General features: G+C 38.0%; 1 protein-coding gene across 1 annotated transcript; it reads left to right on the plus strand.

Moving 5' to 3' along the window:
• Positions 1 to 6,352: 6,352 nt before the first annotated feature.
• frrs1l (ferric-chelate reductase 1-like) lies at positions 6,353 to 14,024 on the plus strand. Its single transcript, XM_082149655.1, has 5 exons — positions 6,353 to 6,719; positions 8,156 to 8,240; positions 9,064 to 9,202; positions 9,282 to 9,528; positions 11,532 to 14,024. Exons 1-5 carry the CDS (start codon positions 6,515 to 6,517, stop codon positions 11,702 to 11,704), a joined length of 849 nt encoding a protein of 282 aa, XP_082005781.1. The 5' UTR covers positions 6,353 to 6,514; the 3' UTR covers positions 11,705 to 14,024.
• Positions 14,025 to 14,122: the final 98 nt, after the last annotated feature.

Below are 14,122 nucleotides of genomic sequence, written 5' to 3' on the forward strand. Positions count from 1 at the left end.
CACCAGTGCCACTGTCAGCTAAGAACAGGTCACTGAGGCTATTCACACAGGCTCACCAAAATTGGACAATAGAAGATTGGGGGGGAAACGTTGCCTGCTCTGACGAGTCTCGATTTCTGCTGTGACATTCAGCTCATGCTTTCATGTCCATCCCTTTATCATGTCCTACCCATCTTCTGATGGCTTCCAGCAGGATAACACAGCATAACACAAAGCTCAAATCATCTCAAACTGGTTTCTTGAACATGGCAGTGAGTTCACTATACTTGAATGGCCTCCACAGTCACCAGATCTCAATCCAATAGATGTAGGGTATATTATCATCTGTTGGTATTTATAAAACTATTTTCTTCTCTTGACAGGTCTGGAAAGAGGCCTGTGTATTCGCCACCAGGAAGGAATCAAGAGGAACCAGCTAAGATGGTATGTACTTTTCATGTTTATAATGTAATGCATCTTGACACATGGCATGACAGACTAATCACCCAGACAAAGCATTTCATCAAACAACACACTGGCAAGCGTCAATCAGCAAACATACACTGGATTTAAAAATATGAAACATTGAAGTGTTCTGCAAAAATTCACTGATTTGTTGGAGAAGACTATGGAGACTCCTTATTTTTCCTTCCCATCATTCATACCGAGGACAGCCGCCCGGAATGATTGACAGCCCCTGCCGTGATCCACAAAGATCTGCACGTCAGTTAGCGATATGACCTCCCCGGGTTACCATGGTAAACGACCAAGATTGGTTCTAAACTGGGTAGTTTGATTGAGTTAGCGCTAATTCACGTTTAATGACGCTATTGATTGGAACACGCGGGTGTTTGTGTTCTAACAGCCTCTGTCAAACCAATCAGATTAGCTGAGTACACCTGTACAACCGCGGAAACAAATAGCGCAAAGCAAACACATTGAAGGGACGGGCTCGTAGCGAGAGAAAAGCTGCGATCGCTCCAGGATCAAATAGCAATCAAGCGGCAGTCAGACAAAGCGGAGATTTCTGTGACCGGACTCCAAATGAGCGCACAAGAGACAACTAGAGAAACAGAAAGCTCATAAGTGCTCGCTCTCGATCTCTATTTGCTCAAACTAAGAATTGAAGATCACTCCTCGCGTTGCGCGCACACACATAGGGTTCAATTTATCACCACAACAAACTCTCATGGGAGAGGGAACATAACACATCCGACCATCGCCAGATTAATGGGTTAACACCAGCACGTGCCCATAATGTGCTCTCGGGGACGCGGACATTAGGCCGCGGTAGACAGTCCCGTCTTCAGTGGGCAACAGACGTCTATCGATCCTTCTGTATGTGTGCATGTCTGTTCTGTGTACTAGACTCAAAGCGAGGGAAAGAGTGATGGGTATGTCACCAGTGCTTGCTCTGCTGACAGTACGTAAGGACTGTTGACAAGTTAAGATGAAGCCTCACACACAGGCTCTCTCAGGAATAATAGGGCCCTTTTTCTTTCTGTCAATAACCATGAAGTGTTTTGGGGTGTGTGCGTGCACTCAAATAATAGTAAAATATAGTAGGCCTAGCCAACAATATGTGGAATACAGGAATAAAAGCAAAGGTGAAACTGTGGCCTGTTTTAACAGAGTCAACCAGGCCCATTTCGTGGTGTGGTGTGATGTGAATCTATCTGGTTATTGTTAGGTTGTAAAGTAAAAACCTTAAATGCTCCTTAAAAACAATATTTCAGTGCAAAAAAATGACTCTAATGCTTTTGTTTAAAAAAAATTACAATTAGTTTGTTTACTTCTAGCAAACTTGCAACTTTTAGGAACACAAAGATCAATGCAACTTTTTAATTGTATAATGCTGATATTATTTTTTATGTAACAGCAAGTAACCTGTTAATGCATTTTTACTGAACACAGAAACCTCTCCCAACATGCACTGCAGCATTAATAATTATGGTAAAGTTGTTTTACCCTTTATTTCTACGGTTTATTCAAACATTTATATCCCTTAACATTCAAATTTTAGTTGATTTTTTCTTTCACAATGATGTCAATAGTTGAATATGAAAATTCACTCTGTTTCTTAAATGCATAGTATTTGTTTTTTTCCCGTCCATATATTAAATAAATATGTTAAATAAAAAAAAAAGACAATTTTTTCTTTTTAAATTCAAATATCATAACTCAATCTTCTGGAGAAACAACAGACTTCTCTCTGGTGACGAATGCTAGACTTCTCCAATCATTTAGTTGCTTATACTCCAAAACTTCCTCACAATCGTCTGCAAGAGATCTGCCTCCATCCGATCAATAACAGATGGACTGAACCAAATCTGCACCCTACTTTTGTACGTCGCACAACTGAAAAAAAGATCTGTCGCTATTTCCGTTAAATTGCGACTTTAAGACAGTACATTTACATTTAATCGTTTAGCAGCAGACGCTTTTGGTAAAGTGTTGATGAAAAAGATGCATCTAGCTGTTTCTTGAAAGACTCAGCAGCTCGGGTTGAGTAAGGCAGCTTTCACCAGCAGGGAACAGTCCTGTTAAACGTTTGTGAAAGGGATTTTATGCGTCTTTGGGATGGCTCCACAAGGAGCCGTTCGCTTGCAGAACACAAAGCTTCTGGAGGGCACATGAGTCTGAAGTAGAGAGTCTAGTAAAAGGTGCAGAATGCAGAGCCAGTGGTTGTTCTGCAAACATCATTTGATGCGAGTGGCAATTGGCAACCAGTGCAAATTGATGAAGAGAGGTGTGACGCACTATCTTCACTCTTGCTCCAGCATTCTGGATCAGTTGCAGAGGTTTGACAGTACATGCTGGAAGGCCTGCCAAGAGAGCATTACAATAGTCCATTCTGAAGAGAACAAGAGCTTGGACAAGGAGTTGTGTAGCATGCTCCGATATGAAGGGCCTGATCTTTAGCATTAAGACAGTAAGCATTTTGCTCTCCTTGAATGTACATTTCTGATGAACACATTATGTAGAACAATTTGAAACTATTTAATTGAAGGGAACAATCTGCATAGTATTTGTTTTAGATTAAAATTGACAAAAAATGATGGCAGATTTTAAATCTTGGCAGCTTGACATTTTGGTTCATTGAAGACACTTCTTTTTTTTTACTATGTGAATTGATATCAGCATCTGAAGTTTAGTTTGTAAATGTTGTTAAAATGCTCAACATGCCTTAAAAATAGACTTTCTTGAAAATTTCAAATGAAATACCATAATAGTTTGCAGATACTGATTTGTTTTTAAAGCTCTGGTCAAGCAGGTTCCATTGTAACATTTGAATACTGGTCTCTCTCTTCCTCCCTCTTTCTCTTCCTCTCCATCTCCCTCTCTCCGGTTGTCTTTCTCTTTCCCCTCTGCGTTTGTGAATGGGACCTGCGGCCATTGTCTCTGTGTCAATCACACACTCTCACACACATACCCAGGAGACACACAATTGACATTTGGCGGATTGCTGTGAGTGTGTGTGTTTTAGGTTATTAAGATAAGGCAGGTATGCCGTAGGTTCTTCATTAACATGTTAGGGGATCTCATCATCCTTTCTCCTCTAGCACTGTGGCCGTAATTGGGTAAGGCTATTAGACACAGAGTGATCACGCCTGTGTGATGGCAGGAGGGGGATGGTGGCGTGGCCAATGGGGGAGGATGGAATCTTATAACTATATGACACAGTGTGTGTGTATGAGAGCACGTCTATATCAGTGTGTATATGTGTGCTGATGGGATAGGACTATTAAAGCTGATGTCGGTTTAGGTAGACTTTAATAGTCCTGCTAAGCAGCGGGTAATTGTCCGTATCTGGAGAAAATAGGAGAGATTGATTTAGAGGTGTCTGGGTTTAAATGGACACCTTGGAGGATGGAATTTTAAGCTGTAAAGTCAGGGTAGTGCCACTTGGCATCTGTAACTGCACAATACGAGTGAGAAAAAAGGATGAATATACTATAAATACCCTTGTAATACTAACCATGTGATTCTTAATAAATTGATCCTGATTTTATTATATAGAGTGCAGTTTTGAATGTGCCACTCTGTTGTTGTTTTTTACTATCTATGGCTTTATCTTTGATCTTTACTCTATTTTGTAACAACCTTGTGATCTCCCTCCATGTGGTCTAATTTAGACATTTTTCTTCCATTAACTGATGGTTTGTGAAGGATCAGCGCTGTTGAGACATATCAGCATTTGTACTTGGTCACTTGCTACTGATTTTGCTGTCTTAAATCACAGTCCACAATACTAATCAGATACTGGCTAGAAAAAAGGTGAAGTGAGACAGTGGGCTTCTTAATTTATCTTGTTAAAACAGATGGAGGAATGAATGGTGCAAAATACAGAGAAATATAAACAAAATTGTTTCAGCCTGACCAAAATTGAAGCTTAATCTAAGAATGATAAAATGACAAAAATATCACAGTAATATATATCATTTAATTTAAATGGACAGTTTAAATGTACACTAGCAGTAGTGAATACTTTCAATATTGTATATACCTATATTACTTAGGCTTATAGCCTACAGTACAGTAGGGGAGCGTGGGGCACAATGTAATGCGGGGCTAGTTGTAACACACTTGTTTTAAATACTTCCACACATGCTAGGATGACGAAACTTGGTGTATTGACTAGTTACCATTTCAACACTATATAGAGAAAAAAATTGTGCCAAAATTGATTTTGTTTTGGAAGATATCCATAGACATTTATTAAACCATAGCAAAAGTAAATTTCTTAAGTTAATTTTTCATCTCTATTTTTTGTGTTTATTTAAAATTAGACAAATCTGATATTATTTTAATCTCCAATATGTTATTTAACAGTTGAGATAGTTCTTTAATGCTTCGCTAACTAGCAGAAGACACTAGCCAGGTTTAAATCCCAGTTTTGCAGGTGGGGCATGTTGTCACACTGCGTTACAATGTGCCCCTACTAGGAATATGCTATTATATTCTATACTTTTATTCATTCTCTTGAGAAAACATGAGAAAAAGGCGAATAAAGACTGAGAGTCAATGTTCAGAAATTATTAATTATTTAATGTCATTATTTTATATGAAAAAGTTAATAGTTGTATTTTATTTAGAAAATATTTTAGTTTGTCTTGTTTTTTTATTTATTATTAGATCAGATAACATTTTAAGCTGTCATATGGTCATGTTACAATGTGCCCCTCACATGTTACAATGTACCCCACCTATGGGGCATGTTGTCACATTTCACTTCCATTCTTTCGGGGTATATCAAGAAAAAAGTATATACTGTAGACCTATTAATAAAACAAAACCACATAATTGTACTAGACATGTGTGAAATTAATTTGGGAAAAAAATAAATACTCTGAACCCTAAGTAGATTTACACAACTGAGAAAGTCAAAAAGCGTTACTTTGTGCCCCGCTCTCCCCTAGGCTATATTGCAACGTGATGAAGCCTCTTTCCGTTTAGAAATGAAACACTGCCATCTAGTGATTCGTGTGAGGTTCACATTCTCCTCTACTGTCATTGTGAAAACCACAAATCTTTAAGTTAAAAGAGATGAACTAATAATAATAATAATAATAATAATAATAATAATAATAATAATTAAATGTGTAATAAAAAGTAGGCTACACTCCCGTGATGGGTTACCAGAATTTTACTTTAAAATAAATTTTGTGAAATTGTTACAAACATTAGAGGATTAGATGGCTGTAGGCTATATTTTAGTTCCTACTTGTGATAGGCTATGTCATTACATTTTATAATGTTAATATACAAACTTCTTCGACATACCTATTAAAATCTGTTTGTTACTCGGGTTTAAAAGGCCACATGATGACGATTAAACTAAATTGGCTTCCAAAACACGTTTTTTTAATTTATTTTTAAATCGTATATAGTTCCTTGTTAAATATAGGCTAGCCTTCCTTTCATCTGCAAATAATAAGGTTATTCAAATTCTACATTTTACTAAAAAGGATTTTACAGTATTTTTACAGTATTAGGCCTCAATGTCTTTGTCTTTAAAAATCTAATATTTGTTTAATAACGTTACATATATAACCTACAGTGAGTGTATCTGCGACTGCAGTTCAGTGCGATGCTATTGGAACGATACACTGCCGATCTCTATCGATTGACGTGCAAGGCGAAGAAAACACACATAGAGAGGGGAGGAATAATGTGTGAAATCAGTGCAGAACGGTTCCATAGATTCAGAAGTGTGGAATGATGTGATAATAAATAACAAATTTATATTTCTAAATAGTGTCTACAGTTAATATTATCACTGAGCGCCGTTTCATTATCAAGCAACACCAGTTTTGGTTACAAATCTCACCTTGAGCGGATTGGTTTGGCCCTATTCATTAACGGCACAGCAGCACCCCCTCCCCCTCGGACCACACGAAACGCTTTATCATGAAAGGGATTTAATTAGCTACATTTTATTATTTGTTATCAGTCTAAGTATCAGTACTGGAATGCGACTAGTAAATCAGAACCGATTCTTTTCGCCTGTACAATAACCATTATCGCATCAGTTATGTATCTTCTGCACCCGCTGCTGCAGTTCTGTGTGCTGCTCGATGCGACACTGTGGCTGGCGGTCTCTGCCAGCCCTACCGATGATAATGTACTGCGGGCCGGCCATGGAGAACACGGAGAACCGGGCCATGAAGAACCACATAAGGACTCGTACAGCACATTCGCCTCCGAGTTCCTCGAGTCCAGATACCTCTCAGACGAAGGTACGAAGGAATAAAACGACAATGCTTACATTGAAATCATGAATGTTGTTTTTGTGTCGTTTCTCTGTAAATGTGAGTGCAATTCTTAGAAGCAATACATGTAGTGAATGTCACACTGTTTGATGCTCTCCCTCACTACAGGCCTTTTAATTATGATATATTGTTTTTGATTCACTGATACAATCCTTTCCATTCATATGGTATAAAATCAGCACCTTGGTCAGCAGCCCACAGGCCTGTGAAACTCATTTCCAGTTATCAGCAGACTTTCCCAAGTCTATTCAAGTCTATTAAGCCAGTCTATTTTATATTCAGTATACTGTCTGCAGATGCCCAGACAGTGATTCATAAAGTCATGACACATCAAAGGGATAGAATAGAATAGAATAGAATAGAATAGAATAGAATAGAATAGAATAGAATAGAAATAGAAACTCTTAATACCACATGACTGGGCCAGTGTTGTAGATAGATACAGCTATGCAACATACATGATGGGACAATGTTCAATAGTATAAAACATGTTAAGTCTGTGAAGCTGCTTTGAAGCGATATGCATTGTGAAAAGCGCTATACAAATAAATGTGAATTAACTTGAATTGAACATAAATGAAAACTAAAATAAGATTTTAAATCAAATCAAAACAAATGTCATTTTTCAAGCAGGGAATTCTGAAAATTCATGTATGCAGCAATGCAGCTTACATGATGGGACAGTGTTCTGTTGTATAAATGTGTAAATGTAAAACACTATGTGTAATGTACAAAACAATGCGATATACACTACCATTCTAAATTTTGGGGTCAGTAACATTTTTATGTTTCTATCTTCTAATTTTATCTTCTATTTAATCCTCTATCTTTAATGTTTCTATCTTCAGTGTTACATGATCATTCTTATATGTTGATTTGGTGCTCTATAAATATTTCCTATTTAAAAAAAAAAAAGCTTAATATAAAGCTTTTGTTACATTATGAATGTCTTAACTGTTATTTTTTCATCAATCAGTGTGTCCTTGCTGAATAAAAATATTAATTTCTTTCTTTAAAAAAACAAACTTACCTGACCCCAAACTTCTCAGTGGTAGTGTCATATATAATATACAATACAATACAATACAATACAATACAATACAATACAATACAATACAATACACGGCCTCTAGGGGTCTGTGGTGGGATTCTAGAGGTCTACTCAATGTTTTATCTAAAAAATAAAATAAAATAAAAAATCAGAAAAAAAGAGAGTTATACAACAGTACATTATGCAAACCCAAATCTAAAATTAAGAAACTTAGGTTCATCTAAATCATTGGCCCTTCCACATTACTATGTATTAAGTAAAATTAAAATATATTGCATCATTGTTGTTTATTTTAGTTGTAGGACTAGCTGAAACCAGTTCATTAATGTATTGGTTGTCTGATGTCTCATAGGTTACCCCTTCCCAACTGCACCCCCTGTGGACCCATTTGCCCGCATCAAAGTTAGCGACTGTGGAGTAACCAAAGGATGCATCAGGTGAGCGCATGGAAAAAAAGGTTAAAATTAGTCTAGGGACAATATATTACTGTAGTAGTGTCAAAGAGTGTATTACATGCTGTATTCTGCCAGTACACTCAAGAGTTATAAGTGTCAATCAGCCAATGGTGCTGCTTCTCTGTGTCGTTCAGTGGAATGTTCTGCAGCATGAAATATACATACACATCATGTAGAATTTTTGTAATTAGAATAATTAGAAACAGGTTGATGGTAAAACCTGCAGGGCATTACTGCCTGATGCGCCTACGCCGGTGTCAAATTGCCAGCCGCAGGGTCATCAGCAGGGAGCCACCCTTCACCGATGTTTCGCCCCTTTAGTCCCAGAACATCTCAGGGTGGTGGGGCAACGGACAGGGACGTCTCCCTGCCGCTGGACTTAGATCTCAGGTCCTTTTGCCTTGAAGCTTCTCAGCACCCCAGCTCTTGTCATTCCTCCTCAGCCATAGCCAAACGCTTCCTTTTTCTCTGCCTCTTGGTCAAGATCGTAAAGGGATAGTTCACCCAAAAATGAAATTCATCAAATGTCATAATTTACTCATCCTTATGTTGTTCCAAACCTGTGTGACTTTCTGACGTCCGTGAAACACAGGAATCAACTGTTTTTGTCCTTATAATCAAAGTCAGTGAGATTCAAAACTACACAGGACCCCACTGGCTTTAAATTTATGGAGAAATAAACACTGAGATAAACATATTTTGTGTTCCACAGAATAAAGAAAGTCAAACATGTTTGGAATGACATGATGAATAAAATGTGTGCCTCAATTTATTTGTCTCTCTCTTAATCTTTCTGTTGCTGTAGATATGGCAAACCAGGCTGTGACGCAGAGACCTGTGAATACTTCCTGAGTTTCAGACGCATTGGCACAGATGTAGAATTCGAGATGAGTGCAGACACTGACGGATGGGTTGCTGTTGGTTTCTCCTCTGACAAAAAAATGGTAAAAGGGGAGGGAGTGAATATAAGGTGGGAATGCTTTCAGACCTGCTAAGAAATACACAATAATATTGTTGTTGTAGGGAGGTGATGATGTAATGGGCTGTGTTCATGACGATAATGGACGTGTACGGATCCATCATTTCTATAATGTGGGCCAGTGGGCCAAAGAGATCAAGCGCAACCCGGCACGGGACGAGGAGGGCATTTTTGAAAACAACCGCGTCACCTGCCGCTTCAAACGGCCTCTTCATGTGCCTCGGGAGGAGACGCTTGTGGACCTGCACCTAAGCTGGTACTATCTGTTTGCTTGGGGACCTGCCATACAAGGTAAGTCATTCAGCCCCATTTTAAAGGAGCCCTATTATGCTTTTTTATGCTTTAGTTAAGAGTGTAAAAGTTGCTGTTTGAGCATGAAAAAGGTCGGCAAAGGTAGTTATTCTCTATATCAGTAAGCACTGTTTCTGAACTCTCTGATATGCCTCGATTGTAGTCTTGAGGTTTCTTCTGGGAACGCACACATCACAATATTCCTCATTTAAATAATTCCAGCCCAGCCCCAAAAAAGGGACGAGGGCTGGTTGAGTTGCATCAGTAGCGATCACAACACATTGGTCCAGCCGACCAGTCAGAGAGCTTTTTAGTAGGCAGGGCTTCAAAGAGACGGGAACTAAACAGGGATGCGTTTCCTGTACAATGATGTAACTCACTGCTTAAAGGGATACTCCACTTTTTTTGGAAATAGGCTCATTTAACTACTCCCCCAGAGTTAAACAGTAGAGTCTTATCGTTTTCGAATCCATTCAGCCGAGCTCCGGGTCTGGCGGTACCACTTTTAGTATAGCTTAGCATAGATCGTTGAATCGGACAGGACCATTAGCATCTCTCTCAAAAAAATGACCAAAGAGTTTCGATATTTTTCCTATTTAAAACTTGACTCTTCTGTAGTTACATCGTGTACTAAGACCGACGGAAAATGAAAGGTTGTGATTTTCTAGGCTGATATGGCTAGGAACTATACTCTCATTCCTGCATAATAATCATGAAACTTTGCTGCCGTACCATGAGTCCAGCAGGCGTAATGATATAACGCGGCGCCTGAAAATAGTCCCCAGCTCGGTAACTTCCAATGTGACCGGGACTAAGTTTGTCTAACCTATTAGACCTATTTTCAGGCGCTGCGTAATGATATGATGAAACTCTTGATATCGAAAATGATATGAAAATGATATCGAAACTCTTTGGTCATTTTTTTTTAGAGAGATGCTAATGGTCCTGTCCGATTCAATGATCTATGCTAAGCTATGCTAAAAGTGGTACCGCCAGACCCGGAGTTTGGCTAAATGGATTCGAAAACGGTAAAACTCAACTGTTTAACTCTGGGGGAGTTGTAAAATGAGCCTATTTCCCCAAAAAGTGGAGAATCCCTTTAACCACCGTGGTACGATGCATCGCTGTAGAAACTTAACTAGCTAGGTACTTAACTAGCCGAAACCGGTCGCACCTCTTTGTCGTTTCAAGCACATTAGTTCAACAATAAAGGACTGTTGTTAATGACGTCACTTGAAGGTGGTGGAGTAATAATTTCTGCTAATTAATCGATTCGAGAGCACAATTAATGTTATTAATATTATTATAGTTAATTTACATAGACAACAGAGAGCTGTTCATTGTTTTAATCACATTAACATGCTGTATTATTTGGCATACACTACCCTTATATATTTGGTTCATTCAGTCAGCAGGTTTCTCCACGTAAAGTCATTTTTCTGGCATGCTACTGTAACAAATCATGGGTTCCATCATACTCTGAGGTTCCCGTATGCAAAAACGGGGCTGAATGTTGACATGCTAATATATATAGATTAAAATGTGTATATAATATATATATATATATTTAAATTGGGTGAAAGATATACAATGTACTGAATGTTAGCTTGCTTATTGTGCCCAAGAGCACAATCTATTTAAGTCCACATGCCATTTTATCTAGAAACTATGCTTCTAACCACAGCTCGAGAGCTGTAGTTCCAACCATGCAAGTTTGTGATGATGGTAATGATGTTGGTAATGATGGAACTTGCGACCATAGATGGCTAACAATGCTTTTGGGAAACGCACCCCAGAGTGTTTCTGACAGACTGGGAAGAGCGGTGCTGCAACATATGTGAAAAATAATGTGTTTTTGGAACATCCAAGTATGAAAACCTATTCTAGTTGACCCCAAAAACAGAATCACGACTTTGAAAAAGGTCCCCTTTAAGGCTACAAATTCAGCCCGGTTTATGATTTTGCCCTGTTTTATAGACCTTTTGTTCTGTTTTTCTTCTCAGGTTCCATCACAAGGCATGACATTGACACCCCACCGGTGTCAGATCGCATGATTAGCATCTATAAATACGAGGACATTTTCATGCCTGCCACAGCCTATCAGACGTTCTCCTCTCCCTTTTGCCTCCTCCTCATCGTTGCTCTTACTTTCTACCTGCTGATGGGCACACCATAACCAGCCAAGAGAGAAGGAATACAACTAACCATGGAGACACGACTAATACGAATAGCTTAACAGTATTAGAAACAGGCAGCAATAAATAAGATGACAAACACATTGTGATTCTACAATATCCTCAATCTACATAAACTAAGATGGTATTTGGACTGCGGATTAATATTCAGTTATATACAAGCAATGATTCTCATTCAGAGGTGAGAGAGTCAAACATACACTTATATATTATAACCCTGAATGGTATGTTACTCCATGGTAAGTTTAGCCTACAATAGTAGAAATAATCTGAGCCAAATTAATGATAATATTCAGTATACTTAAGATGCGGTCACAGTGAACTTTTGGGTGCAAAAAATTGCCTAAAGTGATGCATGTACCTCAGCTTTCTCTTGGTCAATGCAGCGAATCCATAAAAACCTTGAACCCATGGGAAAATCTTTTGCCGAAAATTCTCGATTGTGTGGATTCCTATTGAAATGACTGCATTTCACCCGTGATAATTCACCAATCGGCAGTGAAAGTGCACATATCATGACACACTTTGTCCCACCACAGAGCTCTACAGAGACGTGAACTGTCTCCTATTGAATATAATGTTTTTCCAAATCTCTGTAGAAATGCTCTGCTGTTTGTAGTTGCCTGCTTTCCACAATTTTTCCAGTACATTATAGCTCTGATGAACATTTATTAATGCTGTGAATTTTAGAGGGATGTAAATTAATGCCTGTGACTGACTACGCAACTTACAGCAGTACATAATTGGCCCTCCAGCACAAACACACACACATAGTATTCATAACACATCACTGCCTTCCATTTAGCCAGCATTGCCAGCTCAGTATTTGATGATGCATGCCAGCAAACCAGCTTCATCTGAGCCATTTAGACCAGTGTTCACTGGAATAGAACCAGTCCAGGAGAGAATCATGTGGTTTTTATTCCAACGAATCGAAGACTTTCTATACCAAGGACTTCATGCCATTGCAAAACTTACAAATGTTCCAAGAATTGATTGCTGCCTCTGTAGAACGATTTGGATCACACCAGTTAGCGTGTGGTTGTATACAGTTCTAATTTTTTGGCACTCTTTGAGAATATCCTGTAAAAAAAACAAAAAAACATTTGTATAGCAGATTGAAGAGCGCCATGTAAAGACGTTTAGAAAAGTATTTTGTTTTAAATACATTGTTATATTTACCTGAAGGATATATATCAGGAAATGTACCTACTTGGAAGAGAGATACGATTCCTTTTTGATGTGTGCAGGCCAGAGATAATCGTTTAATGTAGCATGAATGGAGACATTGTATACTAATGGTCAAGGAATAATGTTTGGAAGGTTGCCAGTGTTATATTTTAATATACTTTTGAGATTTTGACATTGACAGTATCAGAGAATATGCAATGATGAGTGTGCTTAGTGAAGGACCGTGAGCCATTATTTTAAACATGTCATACAAGCTATTATTAGCAGCTTAAATACATTCTGACAAGTTTACTGTGAATTCTCTCCCTATTTGGAAGCAAAGATGCCTGTTTGATGTTCCTGAACACATTCTGCACTTTTTAATAAAACTAAGACAACTGAAAATGTGTACTTTTGTTTTCCGAATATCTGAACTCATCATGCTTCTCACGACATGGCGCCTTGAAAAATTGTATTGGGGATTTTTAATCATCCTGTATTAATAGTATTATAGAAATAATAGGCTTAGCATGTCAAATTCATACATATTCCCCCGGTTTCACAGAAGACTTAAACCTAGACTAAAATGCATGTTTAAGCTGTTTTAACCGAAGCATATTTTAAAATATGTCAGTGCCATTGTTTTGTCTCAAGACAGGCTAATATCACCAGTAATTTTCTAAGGCACGTTTATAAAAACTACTTAAATGTTCTAATGAGGCCTAATCCTGGCTTAATCAAACCCTGTCTGTGAAACCAGGGCATTATCCAGAGTCATCACAGTAATTTTCCTCACAAATTTCCTCATTCATCATTTTCCCCCTCAATTGTGTGATTTTTAAACAGTCTAAATGTCATCACTTCTGTAAACTTGAATGACTGACTTTCTTTTTTGAAACACAAAATAATTTTTTTAAGGACATTGTTAACCAAACAGTTTTGTTTACCAATTCCTCAATTCAATTTAATTATTTTATGTTCACAGAATAAAGAATGTCATTCTGGTTTTGGAAAAAGCAAATAATGAATTATGGCACTTTTGGGGGATGGGAGGTGACCCGTTAAAGATTCGTTAAAAAACGCCTTTGAACCGCCACTATTGATAAACAAGTAAGATGGGTCATGTTCGCTTGTTACGGCATTCGAAACATCATATTATTTTTACTAATAAAGATAATATTTCAGTTTCTGGTAGGCTGAAAAACATAATTTGACTACATTTCCCAAAC

Source organism: Leuciscus leuciscus (assembly GCF_965113295.1).
Source record: "Leuciscus leuciscus genome assembly, chromosome: 20".
Lineage (NCBI taxonomy): Eukaryota > Metazoa > Chordata > Actinopteri > Cypriniformes > Leuciscidae > Leuciscus > Leuciscus leuciscus.